Source organism: Arachis ipaensis, chromosome B3 (genome assembly GCF_059453495.1).
Source record: "Arachis ipaensis isolate K30076 ecotype BB chromosome B3, ASM5945349v1, whole genome shotgun sequence".
Classification (NCBI taxonomy): Eukaryota; Viridiplantae; Streptophyta; class Magnoliopsida; order Fabales; family Fabaceae; genus Arachis; species Arachis ipaensis.
In genome coordinates, this window is record NC_142438.1 from 40,937,501 (window position 1) to 40,958,623 (window position 21,123).

A 21,123-nucleotide genomic window follows, 5' to 3' on the forward strand; every position below is an offset into this window, starting at 1 on the left:
ACCCTCAAAACACAAGTATCAAGATGTTGCTGTAATGATAATAGATCATACTGGGAAGTTGAGACCTAGGCAGATTGTCCATAGGCGTATTTGGAAAACATTTCAATGGCTATTGTTGAGCATGATCTTTCATATAATTTTGAGGAGTACAAATGGATTAGAAAATTACATTTAATCTTAAATCCTGAAGTGAAATACTATTGTAGAAATACTATTGTTATTGATGTTGATGTTACTAGAATTTATAATGTTTGACGGTACATTTTATTGATAATAAATAGAACTTAAATAGCAAAATGCTTGCTTTTATAAAATGGAGTCTCCCCATATTGGATACGATATCACCAAAAAAAAAATCTTCTTTTACTTGAACAATTAGTATTGTAAGATGATTTGTTGTGTAATAGAGATTTTTTTTTTTCATATTAGATATAGTGCTCATATTTTGAATCATGTAGTTCAAGAGAGATTAAATATAGTTAGTAGTGCCTTATATAAGATTAGCAAAAGCATCAAATAGGCTGTGTTTGTTTACGAGAATAGAATAAGATAAGATATTGATAACAAGATATAAAGAATAGAAAAAACATAAAATTTTGTGTTTTTATATTTTGTTTGGTGATAAATTAGAACAAATTATAAAAATTTAATTTATTCTCATTTTTTTATTTAAAAATTTGAGATAAAAAATATAATAATAAAAATATAATTATAAAAAATTAATAAAAAAATAAAAAAATAAAAAATAAATTATATCCTTTATTAATATTTCTGTATCTTTTCTGTTAAAATAAATATAAAATATATTAATTTAATGTCTCTAAACATATTATTTTTATCTATATCCCCTCTATTAAATATAATTTTGTATCTCTATTCTTGTTTTACTATTCCATCTTTATAAATAAACATAGCGATAAGTACGTGAAAGCACCGCAGACAAGAAAAATAGTATTTAGGAAGTATGTTGATCAAGTATATATGAATCCACTTGACCTAAGATAGGTTTGAGATTGGATGTACCCACTAGATAGAATTCAATTTTCGCTGTGTAAAAGTAGCATTAAATATCTTCGTAATTTTACAAAAATAACCAATAACTATAAATATTGTCCTAAGTGACGGAGTGAAAGATGTGTGAAAAAATGTGTGAATTCTTGAGGCCATTTAATACAATCACTAATTTTTTTTCTAAAAGTATCATATCCATCTTTCAATTTATACTTTATAAATATCTGGAGAGTTAAACTTTTTGTTTTGGAAAAAATATCAAAAATAGTGATCACGTAATTATTAAAAATATGACAAAAAAATAGTAATTGTGACGAATTTTAAAAAATTATCTTAATTTATAGAATACTATTTAAGGTTATAACTTTTTTTTATAAAATGTCATTTTTGGTATAATGACAATCAAAATGATCATAATAACCTAGATTTTTTGTGGTGGGCGCCTAACTTTTTTCTCTTGTGGTCAAGAACTTTTTCTAATTATATATATATTATTTTCTTTGTCTTTTTTTTTTTTTTTTTGAATCAGTATTTCAAAAGACTCCCAACTCATCCAAATTCCGATCAAAGTCTTCTTTTAAAAATATGCTAAAAAATTGTGTTGTCTAAATTGATGAATCCTAGCTATCTAGTTAAGGTGATCACATCCTTTGAAATTTATTTATAAAAAAATGACAAATTGATTTTTGATGTTTTGATTTGTGGACATTTAATTTTATAAGAATTTGAAAATACAGTAGAAATCAATGTGTCCGAATTTTAAAAAGATCAAAAATTTAAATATATTTTTAAATTTTTAAGAATTTAAATGTATGTGGATTAAAACGTCAAAGATTTCTTTGTCATTTTTTTTATTTAATTATTGTAGTAATTTTGACATGACTTAAAAAGTTAAATTAATAATAATTATTATTTATTCGGAAAATATATATTATTATTATTAGAAGATTTGTACAACTTTGCTTTTGTTTCTATTTTTCAATCGACATAATATTTCTGCCGCATCAATAACGCATGTACGGCTTAGTATCATGTATATTTCCATTAATTAAATGGATATTGAGAGCACGAACGATAACTATGGTTTTCTAAATTCTAATAATCATGAAACATTGCTTCCACTTTCGTTGACATTTAGTGGTGGTTATAGCAAAACTGTGTTTAAACTTTAATGCAATGATATCTCTTGGCATCTACTACTGACATAGCGCACAACTAAAATAAGATTATTTAATTCGTCGGGAGTGCAAAATTAATTAAGCATTAATTTATACATAATTTAATCAAAAGTCAACTACTCATACGAAACTTTCATATAATTTAGTTAAAAAAATATTATTTATATATTAAAATTAATTACTAAAATCAGCTATTAATATATTTATATATAAATATATATATAATTTAATTTATTTTTAATATATATTTATAGTTTAATATATATTTTATATTAATAATTAATTTTAATATATACGTAACATAGTCGATTTAGTTATATTCAGCTATGAACTCTTTACTAGAAGAATAATTCTGTATTTTCTTTTTATAAAGAATGCATTCCAATTATTACTAAACAAGTTTTCTTAATTTATAATTTTTCAGTTTTAAATATTAAACTATAAACTTACATACTAAAATTAATTCATGCTCACTAATTAAAAAATTAGTTTTCTATTTTTATTTATAAAAAACTGCATATGCTCCTCGTTTTTCACGTACTAATTAAAACGTAAATTAATTGAAGAATTACAATTTGACTCAAACCCCACCATTAATGGAAAAAAGAAAACAACAACCACCCACCACTTCTTTGTCCCTGAAGTATATTTTTTATAATGTATATTTTTTGTTCTTTAATTTTGACAAAAATTTTAAAAATATTTTTAAGTTTTATTATGTTTTAATTTTATTCTAAAATTTTTTTATTTGCATCAAATATACTTTCGACGGCTAAATTTTTAAAAAATTTAAGACTAATCTAACAATAATGTATGAAAATTATGCTTAATTTATTTGTATTGAGAATTATTCTTATGAAATTATTGTTGTTGAATTGGTCTTAAATTTTTTAAAAAATTAGCCGTTAGAGATATATTTAATGTAAATCGAAAATTTTTAAGATAAAATTAAAACAAAATAAAACTTATAGATATTTTTAAAATTTTTACCAAATTTTAAAGACAAAAAAAATATTTTACCTTTTAATTTTCATACAAAAAGAAAAGTAACCGCCACTACTGGAGTCATGCTTTATTGTGCCACAATTCAAAGTTTTTCTTTTATTCAAAACTCTACATTTTGGAGGAAAAAATAAACCGCCTGAACCCAGAATTAATTAAGACATGGTTTCAAGTTTCAACTACCTCATGAATTCTATATGTATGAATATCCTAATAAGATGAATAAATAAAAGCAAAATATTGTATTACAGTTTTTGAAAGTTTTAATTACATGAAACAAGTTTTAATTGATACATATCGTGCAATTATGAGTTTATAAATTTAGTTTAAAATAAAAAAATTCTTTTTTAAAAAAATTGTAATTTGTACAATTAAAAATGATAACAAAGATATTCGTATATTGGATTAACATGTCGTACGAAATAATTTAGTATTTCATTATTGCCAATTAATAATCTGCCATATATATAGACATTAGACACAACTAACGTAATAAGATTTGTCTTACTCGGAATTTAATTGTACAGCCGGCTAGCTGAGTAGCTATTTAGTCAATTGAGGAATGTTAGGGACCATTAATTTTTGTAATTTATAGTTATCAAATAGTCATTAATAATGATTTTAATGGTATAAGATTGGTGTGAGATTTATTAGTTATATGTTAATTATATGCTAGCCAGAATTTAATAAAATTGTTAATCCTAGACTTTTTCTAATCAATTTTTGTTTCCTGGTACGGAAAGGGGTTTCCATTCGCTGTTCTAGATGATGAAAAGAGGGATTGTATCATTTGACTATGGAAAAGGACCACTGCATTGTACGTTGGCTAAAATTTCGTTTACTAAACATACTATTTTATATTTTGATCCAACAAAATTTTAAAAATGTTTATTTGAATCTCATCTTTTAGTATTATTTTATTTTATGAAATGTTGAGATAGGAAGTCAAATGATAAAGTGACAAATTAAAATATTAATATAGAAGGATATTTATTATTATGAAAAAAATTAAAAGAAAAAAATTATAAAATAATAAAATAAAAGATAATTATTATTGAATTTATAATTTTTATATTATAAATTTTACTATCTTACTTTAAAAATGATTAATATTTTACTTTGTTATTTTATCAAAACTTTTTTACTTTTGAAAAAATTGATCTCTCACACTAATATTTAACATATTATATTAGTAATTGACATAATACCAAACTAACAAAATAGACTAAAGTGCACAATTTTTTAATTTATTGGATCTAAATTAAAACAAAAAAAAAATCTTAAAAACAGTATTTTATGAGGGACTAAAAATGTATTTAAACTTTTGTTTTATTATAACATCTCAAATTCAACCTTTTTAAGAAGTAAGAAAATAAATATTGAAATAAGGATGAATTGACTCCACTTAAATTAAATATGCTGAAAACTCGCTGGTTTTTAATTAGGAGTGGCATTGGAGCGGATAGGGACGGATTTTTGCTCTACCTGATTCCGTCCCGTCCTACAATAATCTGCATAAAATCCGTCTCGCTCTTATCCGCGAGTAGTAAAAAGTTGAACTCTAACTTGTCCCTGTGGGTACCCGTCTCGTCCCTACTTGTCCCTATAATTATTAAAATTCAATAAATAAAATTAAATTTTTAAATTTATATAACCATCATTACATACATAACATAAATTAAAATAAAAATTTAAATATAATATAATATTATTAATTATTTTATATATATTATATATATATCGGGACGGATAAGGACGGGCACTATCTAAACCCGACTCCGTTCCGTCCCGCTCAAGATCCTGTCCCAGTAAAACTTTACTTCTGTACAGAACAGATAATTATCCACTCTAAACAGATAAAAATAGGGTGGATACCCGCGAGTTCGAACGGTGTTACCATCTTTATTTTTAATGGTGATCATAATGATTATTTAGAAGCCACTTAGTTAAACTTTAGTTTTGATGTGTTACCTATTAATTATATATATATATATGTATGTTAATAAAATAATTATTTTTATTATTATTATATAAATAATTAGTTAAAAAAATATAATTAAATAATATATTAAAATTAAATTCTAACCTCTTATTAGAAAAAAAAAAAAGAAATGAAAGGCTTAAGGCATAAACTAAAATTCAAAAAGTGGACAGAAAAATATAAGAAAAATCATCAAAATTTACAAGATATATAAGTTGTAACTAAAAGATTTCATGTAAAAACTATTCACATGTATTATGTGATACAAAAAAGAAAAAGAAATATAAAAGACAAGGATTGAAACTGAATAAAAAATATGTATTAAAATTAAAATAAAAAAAATTAAAATTAAATAAAAAATATTTTATTTTTTATTTAATTTTTAATATAATAAAAAAATTTAATTTAATTTAGTCACACTATAGTTTAAAAATTTAATAAAAAAATTACTCAATTTTTTATTTAATTTTTTAATGTAACAAAAAAATAATTCACTAAATTTTATTTGTTCATATTATAATTTTATCACAAAATTAAAAAATATTTTAACATTCTTTTAATATCTCTATATGACATTATTATAATAATTTAAAAAATATTTATAATTTTTTATTAAATTAAAATAAAAAAATTTTAAATTACTAACATAAAATTAATTTAATAACTAAATAAATAAAATTAAAATATATAAATTTAAATTAAATATTTTAAAATATTTAAAAATATAAACTAATAACTATTAAATAATTTTTAAATTATTTATATCACGAATGTTTAAATTACATATTATTATAAAACAGGAGCTGTAAGCAGGGTGAATCCATATGAAGGAAATTAAAATAAATAATCACAATTTGTATTACATTATATATGATACATTGATACGTTAACACACTCTCCGCGACCTGAGATGCTTTTCCAGACTTTGATATTCATCAACCGACTTAGGAGTTAGGATAGAAGGGAGTTTGTACTATAAAATGAGCTAGTGTATAAATATAGTCAGATTCTCCTAAAAAAACAACGGCAGCAAATAAAAAATTGTTCATATTGTTTTATTATAAGTTGTATATATATAGCCGCAATATAAGAATACTCTGGTGTCTTATTTATAATTTATAGCCGTTACCATGGATTACAAGGTAAGCCATCCTGGTGATATAAACATGCTTAATTCAGATGTATTTTTTGGCACTTTTAGGAGTTTTTTAAAAATATTTTTGTAAGGTTAATTAAAAATTTCAAGGTAATAACTGATTTATTATTACAGAAAAATTAGGTATACACAAATATATTTAAACCAATTTTTATCAAAGTGATCGAAAAAATATGTGTCCTTTTTAGTCATTTTTTTTTCTCTCTTTTTCTCTTTTTATTAGATATATATCTATGCACTTAATAACTTAAACAATTCAGATAAAGTGATTTCACAGTATGATATAATTAGTTTCATATAATCTAATATTGAATTTTGATAATTAACATAACACAAATGTAATGAAAGTATTTGTTTGAGTATATCTGTGTATATGACAAATTTTTTCTATGTTATATACTTTAATATCTATTTCAATAATTTTTTCGAAACACAATGAAGTTTTTAATAAAAAAAATTTTTATTTTGGTTTTTGATATTTAATTTTGTAAGATTGATTAATTTTTTTATCAATAATTTTTTTCAAAACGTACTTATACGACATATTAATCACTAATAAATCTTTTATTTAATTTTTATAAATAAAAATAATTTAAAAATCATTAATATTTCTTAGTTTTAGACAGTTTATTTAGCTAATATATTTAAAAAAATAACAAAAAATAAAAAAATAACTAAACGTTCCTGACAATTACTCCTAAAAAATAACAAGCCTCTCTACAAAAGAAATTTGTCAATTTTAGTTAGTTTTTAACGGATAAATCAACAATTTAACATGTCATATAAGTTAATTTTGTTAATACAAAGAAAATATTGACAGAGGGGCTAAACAATCTTACAAAAATAACGATCAAAGGCCGAAAAAGGATATTTTTTTATTAAAGATCTCGTTGTCTTTCGAAATAATTGTTAAGGACTATTTAAGATTTTTTTTTTCTCTTATACGTAAAGAGTCTGTATGGATACTATTCCGTGGGTTACCTGAAACCGGATGTGGTTTGGGCTTGCTTACAAGGCCCAAGTATTCAAGGAAGATGACCTCCGACTTGTCCTGTGTCAGGGAGCTGCCGTCCGAGTTATATGTGTGAAAGGATGGGGGTGATACTTGCAAGACACTCCAATGCCTAAGTCAGCAAAGGGTTAAGCAGGTTTAAGTGTATTAAGACTTAAATGTACCTGAGTGTGTCAAGGTATTTATAGGAGATGAGCCAATAACCACCGTTGAAGTAGTTCCACTACTTCTGATGGTGGATAACCGTCCCTTTATCTTAGGGTTGTTAGGATCTCTCTTCTAGAAATGGGTGAGAGATTCAGGGAGGCGGTTACTCACTTAGTTACATGTGAGCTGTCTGTTTCAATCTGTTCCGACCTCTTAGAAGAGGTCGGACACGTGGATGAGGCCATTCTTTTTTATTGGACCTTTTAACTTTATTGGGCCTGGCTTATATTTTGGGCCAGAGTATGAACAGTCCTCCAATTCAAGTCCGATCTCTTTATTTGAGTTGGATTCGAGTATTAGATAAGGTTGGAGATGTGCAAAACAACAGCTCATTTTCAAGTCGTAAAAACTGACGTGATTTGAATTAAAAACCGAAGTGATCTCAGGTTGTCAACCATCACATCAGTTGGCTTTTCAACTACGACACGTGGAGGGCGGTTACATTGGTAACGGTGTACCTTTTTAATGAATGGATTATTTTACGATTGTGCCCTTATGGTCTTATAAATACTTTCCCTCTCTTTCTCTTTCTTCTTTTTCGTCTTCCCTTCGAATTACCTTTCTGTGCTTTCTTCGTCTCCCAATTTTTCCATTTCCCAGCGTTTGGCGTTTGCTTCCCCGTCGCTAAGAACTTCCTTTGTTCTTTTCCTCCCCACAAGGTTAGTTTCATATATCTTTTGTAGTGTTTATTCCATTTCCTGCTCTACGTCTGATAGACTAGGTGTTTGTTGAGATGCCCTGTGTAATCTTTATGTGTCTTTTTGGTGTTGTGTGCATTGGGAATCCTTTTTCTCTGAAAATATTGACGGTATGTTGCACTTTTTGAAGAAACTTTCTTTACTTTAAACTTGCCAGTAAAGGATCTCTTTCTTTCTGTATAATGTAGGTATACTATTCTATATTTTCATCCTTTGTTTTCCAAAATGTCTTCCCGGATTTCTAAAGATTTGTTGCGATGGGTAGATTCCTATGTTCTTGTATCCAACCCTATTGTTGATAGTGTTTTTATAAAAGAACTTCGTAAGCATCATAGAATCTGTAATTCTGTTGAGGACGAAGCCAAATATGAAATAATTGCCCCTGACCCTGAGGATCGGGTTTGCTGTGGGAAGGTGACCGAGTCGGAATCCCACTTTATTTTCATGTATGACTGCTTGTTCACTCGCCTAGGAGTTACTTTTCCTTTTTCTGCCTTTGAGATAGAAGTGTTGTCCCAATGTAGGGTGGTCCCTTCTCAACTCCATCCCAATTCTTGGGAGTTTCTTAAGATTTACCAGCTTGTTAGCCGTGAACTTGGTTTTCCGATCTCTTTGAGAGTCTTTTTTTTATCTTTTCCACTTGACAAGGCCTTTTAATACTCAAAATAAACATCAGTGGGTCTCCTTTCGAGCTATTCAAGGTCGAAAGGTATTTTATATTTTTGATGATTCGTTCCATAATTTCAAAAATTTCTTTTTTAAAGTTCGAGCTATTGAGGGCCATCACCCTTTTTTCTTGAGTGACAACCATGAACCCCTTTTTCAATTATACTGGGCGAAAGCGGCCCCTGTAGAGAAGTACATTTTAGTAGATCTGGACAAGGTAGAGGAGGCAGTGGTTGAATTTTTTCGAGAGGCTTGGGATGGGCTCCAAACCTCGACACCAAGAAATTTCTTCTCGGAACTCTGAGCTATCTCCGGACTGAGCTAGGTAGCTTTTTGTTTTTGATTTTATAGGTACTTTCATATTCTTCTGACTTGTATGCTAATCGTTTTTCAATTTTTCTCTTCAGAAAAAATAAAAAGTGGATCAAAGGCCTATCTTAAGGTGCAGGAGGCAAAAAGAAATGCACGAACCCGAGCTGCTCAACTGTAAGAGGGCGGGACGTCAGCTACTCCTTCTCAACAGAAGTCAAATTTGGGGACGACCTCTTCTGCTTTAGCCAAGTCGGTAAATTTTTTTACCGCTCCTCCTCCTCCTCCTCCTTTTGTCCCTACCCCTCCATTTTCTCCCTCCTCGGAGCCTGTTTAGAAAAAGCGCAAGACCTCAGAGGCTAGTGTTTCTAATGTTTGTGACACTAGCTTTGATGAGGTGAAGTTCAGTGAGAGGCACATTCTTTCCGATAGCTCTATTGCTATGGATGATGCTTCCATCCGAACTCACCTTCAGGACTTGATCCCGCAGGGGAGATTCGTACTGCTGGGGTTTGTACATCTCTCATCAAGGAACTGGAGAAGACTCCTTTGGGTGCTACACAACATTCTTTGGAGGTTTTTCAGGGCCAATTGGCCATGTTTCGAGAGGATGAGAAGAGGCTAATGGAGGAGAAGGCCCTGCTGGAAGATAAGCTCTCCAAATCCCATGAGAGGGAGAAGCAGTTGATGGGTTCTTTAGCTATGGCTGAAGGTTTGAAGGAGAAGGCCAAGCAGAACTACATGCGCTTATTTTCGGATAAAATAAAACTGAGGGAGAAACTGGAGCGGCTTAGGGAGGGATACCAGGACTTGGAGGAGTCCGTGGCTGAGGGTACAGAAGCGGTGTTCGAGGTGTTGAAAGAACAAGTCCGAGTTTTCGCTCCCGACTTGGATTTGTCACCCTTTCACTCAGACAAAGTTGTTATTGATGGGAAGATTGTTTTTCCTCCTTGTCCTCTCACTGACTCCGAGTTGAAGACAGTTGGGCAACGCATAATTGAATCTTCTACTCATGAGGTCAATACATTCGCAGAGTTGCTGCTGAGTTCTTCTGTCCAACCTGATGCTGCTCCGACCTCTGCAGCCGAAGAGGTTCCTCCGACTTCTGTGGCTGACCCGACTTCCCCTCCAGATGGTGACTCCAATCCTCTTATTGGCCCTATTTGAATTTGTTCTTAAGGCCCGGCTTGTGAGTCCTTTTTAAACTCTCTTATGTATGTTTTGGTTATTTCGTTGGTCTCTGACTTTTGATCCTTAAGAAATGGATCTTTAACAACTGCTACTGTTTACCTTTTGGATGCTTAGTCCTAGAGTTTTTAACGAAGTAGCTATTTTTTTGTGAAAAAATATTTTATTCACTTATAATTGTTGGCGCTGATTAATACTTTTAGGCTTTGTAAAGCTTTTGTGAAAGCTTTCACTTGAATAGTTCTTTTGTTTTCCATTACTTAGTGTAAACATTCAACTTAGTTTCTCATTAAATCGTTTTCATAACTTAGGTTATTTTCGCGATGCATTTTGTTATGCTCGGGGCTTTCCGACTTGTAAGTCGTTTTCCTTTTTGTTGCCGAGTTGTCATGATCGTCATTTTACAACCTCTTTACACCATCTTGTACTTCGTTGCTTTATCTTGCCAACCATATAGGTCAGGCAACAGATTTTTGCACTTTTTCGAGCTTAAGTCGGTGCGTACTGTAGTAATGGTGATGGAATTTCAAAGAAAGGAGCACTATTATTAATGAAATGTAACTTTACAAATATGCTTCGGCTAAAGGGAATAAATTCCATTTCCCCTAGCCCCCGCTTTGATGTCTCGTTAAAACCCCCTTTAGGAAAACCCTCCTCTGGAAAAAACCATAAAGTCGGAAAAAATAGTACATTAGGGAACGGAGTACGCTTCTAGCCATAATATCTTTTCATATTGCAAGCTTGCCACGACCTAGGGAGCTCGGCTCCACTCATGTCGGACACTTTATAGTAGCACTTTCCAAGGACTTTAGCTATCTTGTAAGGTTCCTTCCAATTTGCAGTGAGCTTCCCTTTGACCGACTTGGTTACTCCGATCTCATTTTGTATTAGGACTAGGTCATTTATGACGAAGCTCCTTCGAATGACTTTTTGGTTGTACCTCATTGTCATCCTTTGCTTTAACGATGCTTGTCTTATTTGTGCTTGCTCTCGGACCTCTGGACGTAGTTCGAGCACTTCTTTCTGGATTTGAATGTTGTCAACCTTGTCATAAAATCTCACCCTTGGACTTTGCTCATTGACCTAAATAGGGATCATGGCTTCTGTTCTATATGCAAGTCGGAAGGGTGTTTCTCCATTCGTAGAGTGAGGTGTTATTCTGTAAACCCATAGTACTTGAGGAAGCTCTTCAGCCCAAGCTCCCTTTGCATCTTGCAGCCTCTTTTTTAGTCCCGCCAATATAACTTTATTGGCGGCTTCAGCCTATCCATTAGCTTGAGGATGCTCTACTGATGTGAATTGATGTTTTATCTTCATACTGGATACCAAGCTTCTGAATGTGGAATCTGTAAACTGAGTTCCATTATCCATGGTGATATAATGGGGGACCCCAAACCGAGTAAATATATTCCTATAAAGGAATTTTTGACTTTTCTACGCTGTGAAAGTGGCTAGTAGTTCTGCCTCTATCCATTTGGTAAAGTAATCCACTCCTACAATCAGATATTTGACCTATCCTGGAGCTTGGAAAAAAGGTCTGAGTAGGTATAATCCCCATTTCGCAAAGGGCCGGGGAGAAGTCACACTGATAAGCTCTTCAGGGGGAGCAACGTGGAAGTTTGCGTGCATCTGACAATGTTGGCACTTTTTAACAGAGTTGGTAGCGTTCTTTTGCAAAGTCGGCCAGAAGAACCCAGCTCGGATCACCTTCCTAGCTAAAGATCTTGCTCTGAGGTGATTTCCACAAATACCATTGTGTACTTCATCCAGGACGTCCTCTGTCTTAGAGGTCGGAACGCATTTTAGCAATGCTATAGATATCCCTCTTTTATAAAGGACATTTCGCACCAAAGTGTAGTTCTGCGCTTCCTTCCTACATTTGTAAGCTTCCTTTTGTTCCTCGGGAAGGATGTCAAATTTCAAGTATTCGACTATGGGAATCATCCATCCGAGGTTTAGTCCCGAGACGAGTAGAACGTCTGACTTACTGTTCATCTTTATGACGGAGGGATCCTGGAGAATTTCTTGTATGAGACTCCTGTTGTTTCTCCTAGGCTTGGTACTTGCTAACTTGGAGAGAGCATCGGCTCTGCTGTTGAGTTTCCGAGCTTTGTGCTTGACCTCGGTTTCCTGGAATTACCTAAGATGCTCGAGTGTTTTTTCCAAGTACCTTTTCATATTAGGATCCTTTGCCTGGTACTCTCCGTTGATCTGAGAAGTCAATACTTGGGAGTCACTGAAGACGATTACCTTGGTCGCACCGATTTCTTTAGCAAGTTTTAGTCCTGCAATCAGGGCTTCATATTCGGCCTGGTTATTAGAAGTAGAGAAATCAAATTTTAAAGACACCTCTATTTGAGTACCTTCTTCATTGACCAATATTATGCCAGCTCCACTTCCGACCTTGTTGGAGGATCCACCTACGTAGAGCTCCCAGGTTGTGGAGGTTTCAATCTGGTCGCCTGTATATTCTGCGACAAAGTCAGTGAGACATTGGGCTTTGATTGCTGTTCGAGTTTCATATTTCAAATCGAACTTGGATAGCTCTATAGCCCATTAAACCATTTTGCCCACAATATCCGTTTTCTGAAGAATCTGTTTCATGGGCTGGTTTGTTCGGACTCTTATGGTGTGAGCCTGAAAATAAGGTCGGAGCCTTCTGGATGCTACAATTAAAGCATATGCAAACTTTTCAATCTTCTGATACCTTAACTCGGGGCCTTAAAACACTTTGCTGGTAAAGTAAATGGGATGCTGTCCGACCTCATCTTCTTGTATTAAGGCTGACGCTACGGCATTCTTGGATACAGCTAAATACAATACCAGTTCCTCTCCCATTTTTGGCCTAGTGAAGATGGGAGGTTGGCTTAAAAACTTCTTGAACTCCTGAAAAGCCTCTTCACAGTCAGGAGTTCATTCAAGCTGGCATCCTTTCCTAAGCAATGAAAAACGTGGCAGGGATCTTAAGGTAGATCCTGCCAAGAATCTGGATAAGGCTGTCAGTCAGCCATTCATCTGTTGAACTTCCTTTACACAGGTCGGACTATTCATTTCTACGATTGCTCTGTACTTGTCGAGGTTAGCTTCAATTCCCCTTTGTGTAAGTATAAATCCCAGAAATTTTCCAACTTCTACTGCAAATGTGCACTTGGTAGGAATTAGTCTCATCCCATGCTTCCTTATGGTATCGAAAACTTGTGAGAGGTCAGTCAGGAGACTGACTCCATCCTTGGTCTTTACTACCATGTCATCTACGTATACTTCCATTAGGCTTCCAAGATGAGGTGTGAACACCTTGTTCATTGACCTTTGATATGTGGCCCCTGCATTTTTTAATCCGAATGGCATAACCATGTAGCAGTAGTTTGCTCTAGGTGTGATGAAAGACGTCTTCTCCTGGCCCGATTTGTTAATTGGGATTTGATTATATCCCGAGTAAGCATCTATAAATGATAGATACTGGTACCCCGAGCTGGAATCTACTAAGGTGTCAATGTTGGGTAGGGGATATGGGTCTTTTGGACATGCTTTGTTGAGGTCGGTATAATCGACGCACATCCTCCAATTTCCATTCTGCTTTTTGACCAAAATCACATTTTCCAGCCATGCCGGATACTTGACTTCCCTGATGAACCTGGCTTCTAGCAAGGCTTGTACTTGCTCTTCGACCACTTGAGCTCGTTCTAGGCCGAGCTTCTGTCTTCTTTGTTGGACAGGTCGAGATGCCGGGTGAACTGCTAACTTATGTGTCATAAGTTCGGGGTCTATTTCGGGCATGTCAGAAGCTTTCCAGGCGAAGAGGTCGAAATTTTTTTGTAGGAGTTTTACAAGTTCTTGCTTCAGATCTGCCTTTACACCTACTCCTATATTAGTGTTTTTTTCGGCTTCCCTTCCAATCTGGACCTCCTCTATTTTTCCTCCGGGCTGGGGTCGTAGCTCTTCACTTCCTCAGACTCCTCCGAGTTTAATTGCATTGACCTCTTTGCCCTTTCCTTGGAGGTTCAAGCTTTCATTATAACACTTTCTTGCCAACTTTTGATCTCCTCTGATGGTAGCGATTCCATCTTTCGTGGGAAATTTTATGCAAAGATGAGGAGTGGAGACGACTGCTCCTAACCGGTTTAAGGTCGCCCTTCCAATCAGGGCGTTATAAGTCGACGACACATCGACGACAATGAAGTTGATGTTTAAAGTCTTGGACCTCAATCCCTTTCCAAAGGTTGTATACAGAGGGATGAAGCCCAATGGCTTGATAGGAGCATCACCCAATCCGAAGAGAGTATCCAGATAGGCTTTTAGTTCCTTCTCTTCTAATCCCAACTTATCAAATGCCGATTTGAACAGTATGTCGGCAGAACTTTCTTAGTCTACCAAGGTTCTATGTAGGTGAGCATTGGCGAGGATCATGCTAATTACCACCGGGTCGTCGTGCCCAGGTATGATCCCCTGTTCATCTTCTCTGGTGAAGGAGATTGTGGGAAGGTCGGGTCTATTATCTCCGACCTGGTAGACTTCTTTCAAATGCCTCATCTGAGACGATTTGGTCAGCCCCCCTCCAGCAAATCCTCCTGATATCATATGAATGTGTCGTTCTGGAGTCCGTGGGGGTGGATCTCTCTGCTCGTGGTTTTCCTCATCTCTCTTCCTTTTTCCATGATTGTCTGACCTTTCCATGAGATATCTATCCAGCCGACCTTCTCTAGCCAGCTTTTCTATCACATTTTTTAGGTCGTAGCAATCATTTGTGAAATGCCCGTACAGCTTGTGGTACTCACAATATTCGTTACGACTTCTACCTTTTTTGTTCTTAATAGGACGCAAAGGAGGAAGCTTTTCGGTGTGACAGATTTCCCTATAGACATCTACTAAGAAAACTCGTAGCAGAGTATAAGTGTGGTATCTTCTGGGCTTCTCGGGCCTGACTTCTTCTTTTCTCTTGGGCTCCCTCTCTTTTTCCTTCGGCTGTTGAAGGTGCCCTGATCGCCAACTCGGCTCTCGTAACCTGGCATTTTCTTCCATATTTATGTATTTTTCAGCCCGTTCTTGTACATCCCTTAGGGAAGCCGGATGCCTTTTTGATAAAGACTGGGAGAAGGGGTCATCTCGGAGGCCATTGACAAGTCCCATTATCACTACCTCAGTAGGCAAGTCTTGAATTTCCAAACACGCTTTGTTGAATCTCTCCATGCAATTTCTCAGGGATTCTCTGACCTCCTATTTTACTTCGAGTAGACTGGGTTCATGCTTGACGTTGTCTTTTAGAATTGAGAATCGCGTGAGAAACTTACGCGAGAGGTCGTCGAAACTAGTAATCGACCTAGGGGGCAGGCTATCCAACCATTTCATGGCTATTTTGGTCAATGTCGTCGGGAAGGCCTTGCAACAAGTAGCATCCGAGGCGTCGACCAAGTACATCCGACTTTTGAAGTTGATGAGGTGATGCTTCGGGTCGGTTGTCCCATCGTACAGATTCATGTTAGGGCTTTTAAAATTTCTGAGAACTCTCCCCCAAATGGGGTATCCTCCCGATCCGCACGAGAGTTCTTATTTCGGAGATTGGATTCCATCTTCGAGAGTTTGTCTTCCAGCTCCTTCCGTCGCTTGATTTCTCTTCTTAAACTCCTCTCCGCCCCGCGCTGTCGCTCTAACTCTTGTTCTAGTTGCTTGAGTCGTCCTTGGTGGCCATGTAGCAATCCCATGAGGTTGGTGGAATGGGGTGTTCTTCCCTTTCCAGTTGGTGAACCTCAAAGAGGATTCTTCTCTGATTTTGAACACCTGAAGGGCCTTCCTCATGCGGTCCCTCCATTTTGGGAGGGAGTATCACTAGTGCTTGATCGTTGTTGACCATGTCTTGGTATTCTTGATCTGATTTGGACGTTGTGCGTCCGTCCTCAAACTGGTCGTCCGCCATGGAGCGTTGATTTCCAGGTCTCCGATAACGATGCCAATGTTCAATGGGTTGCCTGAAACCGGATGTGGATTGGGCTTGCTTACAAGGCCCAAGTATTCAAGGAAGGTGACCTCCGACTTGTCTTGCGCCAGGGAGCCGCCATCCGAGTTATATGTGTGAAAGGATGGGGGGTGGTACCTGTAAGACACTCCAATGCCTAAGTCAGCAAAGGGTTAAGCAGGTTTAAGTGTATTGGGACTTAAATGTACCTGAGTGTGTCAAGGTATTTATAGGAGATGAGCCAATAACCATCGTTGAAGTAGTTCCAGTTCTGATGATGGATAACAGTCCCTTTATCTTAGGGTTGTTAAGATCTCTCTTCTAGAAGTGGGTGAGAAATTCTGGGAGGTGGTTACTTACTCAGTTACGTATGAGCTGCCTGTTTCAATCTGACCATTCTTTCTGATTGGGCCTTTTAATTTTATTGGACCTGACTTATATTTTGGGTCAGGATATGAACAGATACTCAGAATAAAATTTTTTAAAAAATAAAAACCTCGAAACTAATATTTAAGTTATCAACCTATTTTTAAAGAGATATTGCCATTCAAGTATCTTGGAATTAAAAGTACTATTTGAAATCTTAGAAAAGCGTCACTCTCATTAGAAATATTTTGGCTCACTAAGAATGAGTTTACTTTCCAAATTTTAAACCATTTGAAATAGTATTTTCTCTCTCCTATATAAAATTATAGTACAAAAATTATTGCAAAAGAAAATATTGTAATTACCAAAATATATGTTATTTCTAACTAAATTAAGCAATTAAGTAACAATAAAAGAAAAAAGATTTTCAATATTCATATATGATATATCTCTTTCTCATATATAACTATGAGACAGAAAATCCTAGAACATCAGAAGACAGTTAGGCGTTTTTTCGACTAACTCGTTTGTGCAGGTATTGTAGGAGGAAATAATTTCAGAGGATATAACTAGTTACAGCTTCACTAAGTCTATCTGGAAAGGTTTAGTTCCACTAAGAGTGGAGCTGTTTGCTTGATTTGTCTTGATAGGCAGGATGAATATAAAGGAAAGACTATGTCGGTTCGGGATTATCAGTCAAGATGATATTAGTTGTGTCTTATGTAACAAGGATGGTAAACAGGTCCATCACTTGTTCCTTAGCTGTGATTTTGCTTGGCAGGTATGGTGTGCGTGGATAGTTGGTTTTGACCGCCAGTGGTCTTTTCCAGGTTCGATGAAGGAACATTTTTTTTAGCTGGACAGAAGAGCCGCGTGAAAATCGAAAGCAGTGGTTGATGGGTTTCTGTGTGATCATTTGGAACATTTGGTTGCAAAGAAAGAGGAGGATATTTCAAAATAAGAGCAAAAGGATAGAAGAAATCATCAACATGATTTTGCTTAGTTACAATGAATGAAAAGGTGTAAATTCCTTGTATTGATGGTTATGCCGGAGATGACAGGAAGATTTTTTCATCTGTTGTTGTCTTATTTCTTTTAGTTGTTAGTATGATTTTTTGTCTGATTCTGCTTGTTCCACTTTAGTGTGTTAAGCTCTTATTTTCAAAAAAAAAAAAGTGTTGTAAAATCTCTCTTTCTTTCTTCATCGTTCTTTGTTTTTCTTCACTAATAAAACTCTTCTTATCACAAAAGAGCTTTTGAAAAAGAGTTTGTAGTATTGATTTTTCTTGTATATCTCAAACTTGATTATCAAACAAATGTTGATGAGTGTACTTAGTACTCACCACTAGATATCATATTAAAATCTAGAACTCAAAAACTCAAAAACTGTGCGTTTGTTCCACAAAATTTTTGTGATCAAAGTCTATCTTAAGAAGATTTGAGAAAAAAATATTTAAAATTTTAGGTCTTATGTAATCTGGTTCACTGTTTAGTTTGAGAAGCTTGTAGAAATAATATTGAAAAGTCTCATTAGATCTTTAGGTATGAGTTGTTAAAACTTTGAAAAGCCCAATCAAAATACTATTTTGTACTCTTTGGTTCATATAAGTCAAATATTAATAACTGTTAGGAACTGAATATAGATAGACAAACCAGTATACATCATATTATGCATTTTATTAACTCTAACTATTAGTTCTTAATTAATTTTATATTTGTTTATATAATATTTTAAAAAATTGTTTTTTTACGAAAAACTTATCAAGATTTCTTTAAAATCAAGTCTAATTTAGTTTCATTGCTCACAAGTCAAAGTGCTTGATAAGCTTTCTTTTCATTTATTATTTTTTAAAAAAATTTAGTTTAATGAACAATTCAACTTTTCTATCGTGTAAGTTTAAGTCATTTCAGGTGTTACAACTCCAATAACTAAGGGTGTAAATTGAATGCGAATATGTTAAACCGACTTATCAAACTCGCAAAAAGGCAAGTTAGTTTGAGATCTTAAGCTCGTAAAACTCATATCACTAAAATTGCAGGCTTTTGTAAGACGCACTGGACCATCAAATTAGAGGTTTTTTTTTTCACGAGGCAGATGAGTACTATAAAAATATATGTAAAAGTTAAAAATCAATTTTCAAATATAATTTCTAATACACCTATGTGTCCTATCTGTTTGTAGGAACCAGAGATCACTGAACATGCATTGCTACTATGTCCCTAGATAAGAGCGGCTTGGTTTGGAGCATAAATTCAATGTTGTCCTACGGCTCTAACAGTTTCCTTTTTTGGGAAGTGGATGATGGAATTTTTACAAAAAATGAAGCTGAGTGCAGGGGCTAATTATGATCTATGCAGCAGTAAGGTTGCTTTTCTAGTTTGGGAGGTGTGGAAAGCGAGGAACCTAGCTATATATCAGCAGACTATTCCTAATCCTATACTAGTGATTCGCAAAGCTAATCTGATGGAACTAGAATTTGGGGAATTATCAGAGCAACCAGCAAAGCATACAACTACTGTATCGAGATTAGCCAGCAGGGTTACCTGGAGACCGCCACTGCAAGATTGGATCAAATCCAATGTTGATGCTACTTTCATCGGCGCTCAATCTGTGGGGGCTGTGGCTGCAGTATTTAGAGACCATAATGGATCCCTCCTCTCGGGAATTAATTCCACCATAGTTGCGGGTTCGCCATTGGCTGCGGAAGCATTAGCAATTAGGGCAGATTTAATTATGTCACAAAATTTTCTGATGCAGAAGATTATCATAGAATCAGACAATCAGATACTTATTCAGGCACTAAAGTCACATGCATCAATTGCAGAAATTCAAGTTGTACTAGATGACATCCATCATTTAGCAAGAATCATTCCAAGTTGTGGTTTTATCTGGGTGCCAAGAGAAGCAAACTCATTAGCACATGAAGTGGCGAAACTCACACGGCAGGGAACTCTCCACTAAAACTGGATCATGGATAAGCCAATCTTGATCAGAAACATCCTTCGCAAGGATAATGTGGCTGTTTCAACCTTGGAAAACAGAGCATGTCTGTAGGCAGGAGTTCTTGGGTGCACACGAAGTCTAATGAGGTTGATCCGGGGGACAACTCGGCACTCCAGGGGTTTATGCGGACAATAGAGGTTGTGGTTCAAGCAGTGAAGGGCATGGCGGTTATTGCATTGCTGAAGGAGTCCTCAAACTGATCATGAAGCTGTCCCTGAAAATCGTCACAAATCGTCATGGGACTATCACAGGCTGCACATTACTTTCATACATTATAATCTTCTTAGTTGTCTCAATTAAAACTCTAACCTGTTGCTCAGAGAGTGGCTTGCTCTGCATGTGCTATTCGGAAGCGTGATGGTGAAAGGGGCTTCCCCGCTCTCTACCCTACGCGGAGGAACATCGACTCTGGGGTGGCGATTTCGTTGGAAAGGTTTTCGAAGCGTCACCGTTGCAGTCAGAGTGTGGGAGTGGCGAGAGAGGGCTTCGCAATGGTGCAGAAGGGAGCTTCATTTGCAGGTAGTAAGTGGCAGCACAGAAGGGTCAAGCTCCATTTGCCACTTTTGGAACAATGGCGCAGAAGGGAGCTACTGGGGAGCAATCATCGGGTTGGGTGGGGCTTGGGTGATCCATTTGCTTGCTGTGCTTTGGGTCTTTTGTGGCCCTGGCACTGGTCCAAAAAAAAAACAGTTCCTTACTTTCTATTTTTGTGTCATATTTTGTTATGAATGTTGTTGTTTTAAAATTATTTATTATTTTAATATTAGATTGAAACTTGAAACTATTATTTTTTTTATTTTTTATGATAATAATGCAAATCTCTATCGTTGTTTATGATTTAGAACAAAATTGTAAAAAATTTGTGATCAATTTGATTATTTTTTATTTATGTTAAATTAATATTAGGTTTTTATTTATCATTATTTTATTAGATTAATTTTAATTAAGTTTACTCTTTTTAAAATATGACAATCTATCATTTAGAAATAGTTAAGTGGAGCTTTGTAGACCTTGTGTTGCAAAAGATGGGCTTTGGACGGAGATGGAGGAGTTGGGTTATGGAGTGTGTAAGTACAAGTTCAATGTCAGTGCTGATAAACGGATCGCCATCTAAGCCTTTTAAGATAGAAAGGGGTTTGCGACAGGGTGATTCTCTATCTCCATTTCTGTTTGTGATTGTGGTTGACGTGCTACATAGGATGCTTAGGAAAGCAGTGAGAAATGGGCGTATCTCGCTGCTACTGGTGGGTAGAGATCAGGTCGAACTGTCACATCTTCAGTTTGCGGACAATACCATCCTGTTCTGTCCCCCTGAGGAAGAGACCATCAAGAATTACAGGAGGATCCTACGTTGTTTTGAGCTCATATCGGGATTGAGTATTAATTTTGATAAGT

The 21,123-nt window shown here is 34.5% G+C and overlaps 2 protein-coding genes across 2 annotated transcripts; one reads left to right on the top strand and one right to left on the bottom strand.

Moving 5' to 3' along the window:
• Positions 1-11,920: 11,920 nt before the first annotated feature.
• LOC107633004 (uncharacterized) lies at positions 11,921-14,185 on the bottom strand. The gene is made up of 4 exons (XM_088507028.1): positions 13,875-14,185; positions 13,670-13,731; positions 12,659-12,954; positions 11,921-12,538 (listed from the first exon to the last, which is right to left on the bottom strand). Exons 1-4 carry the CDS (start codon positions 14,183-14,185, stop codon positions 11,921-11,923), a joined length of 1,287 nt encoding a protein of 428 aa, XP_088363154.1.
• Positions 14,186-19,044: 4,859 nt separating this feature from the next.
• LOC107633006 (uncharacterized) lies at positions 19,045-19,686 on the top strand. The gene has a single exon (XM_016336640.1). It carries the CDS (start codon positions 19,045-19,047, stop codon positions 19,684-19,686), a length of 642 nt encoding a protein of 213 aa, XP_016192126.1.
• The last annotated feature ends 1,437 nt before the right edge of the window (positions 19,687-21,123 follow it).

Coding starts and splice junctions, on each gene's coding strand:
- LOC107633004 (XM_088507028.1), bottom strand. CDS start 14,185: ATGCCCGAAATAGACCCCGAACTTATGACACATAAGTTAGCAGTTCAC. Junction 12,955..13,669: donor ATCTTGGAAGCCTAATGGAA/GTATACGTAGAT, acceptor AATGGGCTATAG/AGCTATCCAAGTTCGATTTG. Junction 12,539..12,658: donor AAGAAATCGGTGCGACCAAG/GTAATCGTCTTC, acceptor AGGTAATTCCAG/GAAACCGAGGTCAAGCACAA.
- LOC107633006 (XM_016336640.1), top strand. CDS start 19,045: ATGAAGCTGAGTGCAGGGGCTAATTATGATCTATGCAGCAGTAAGGTT.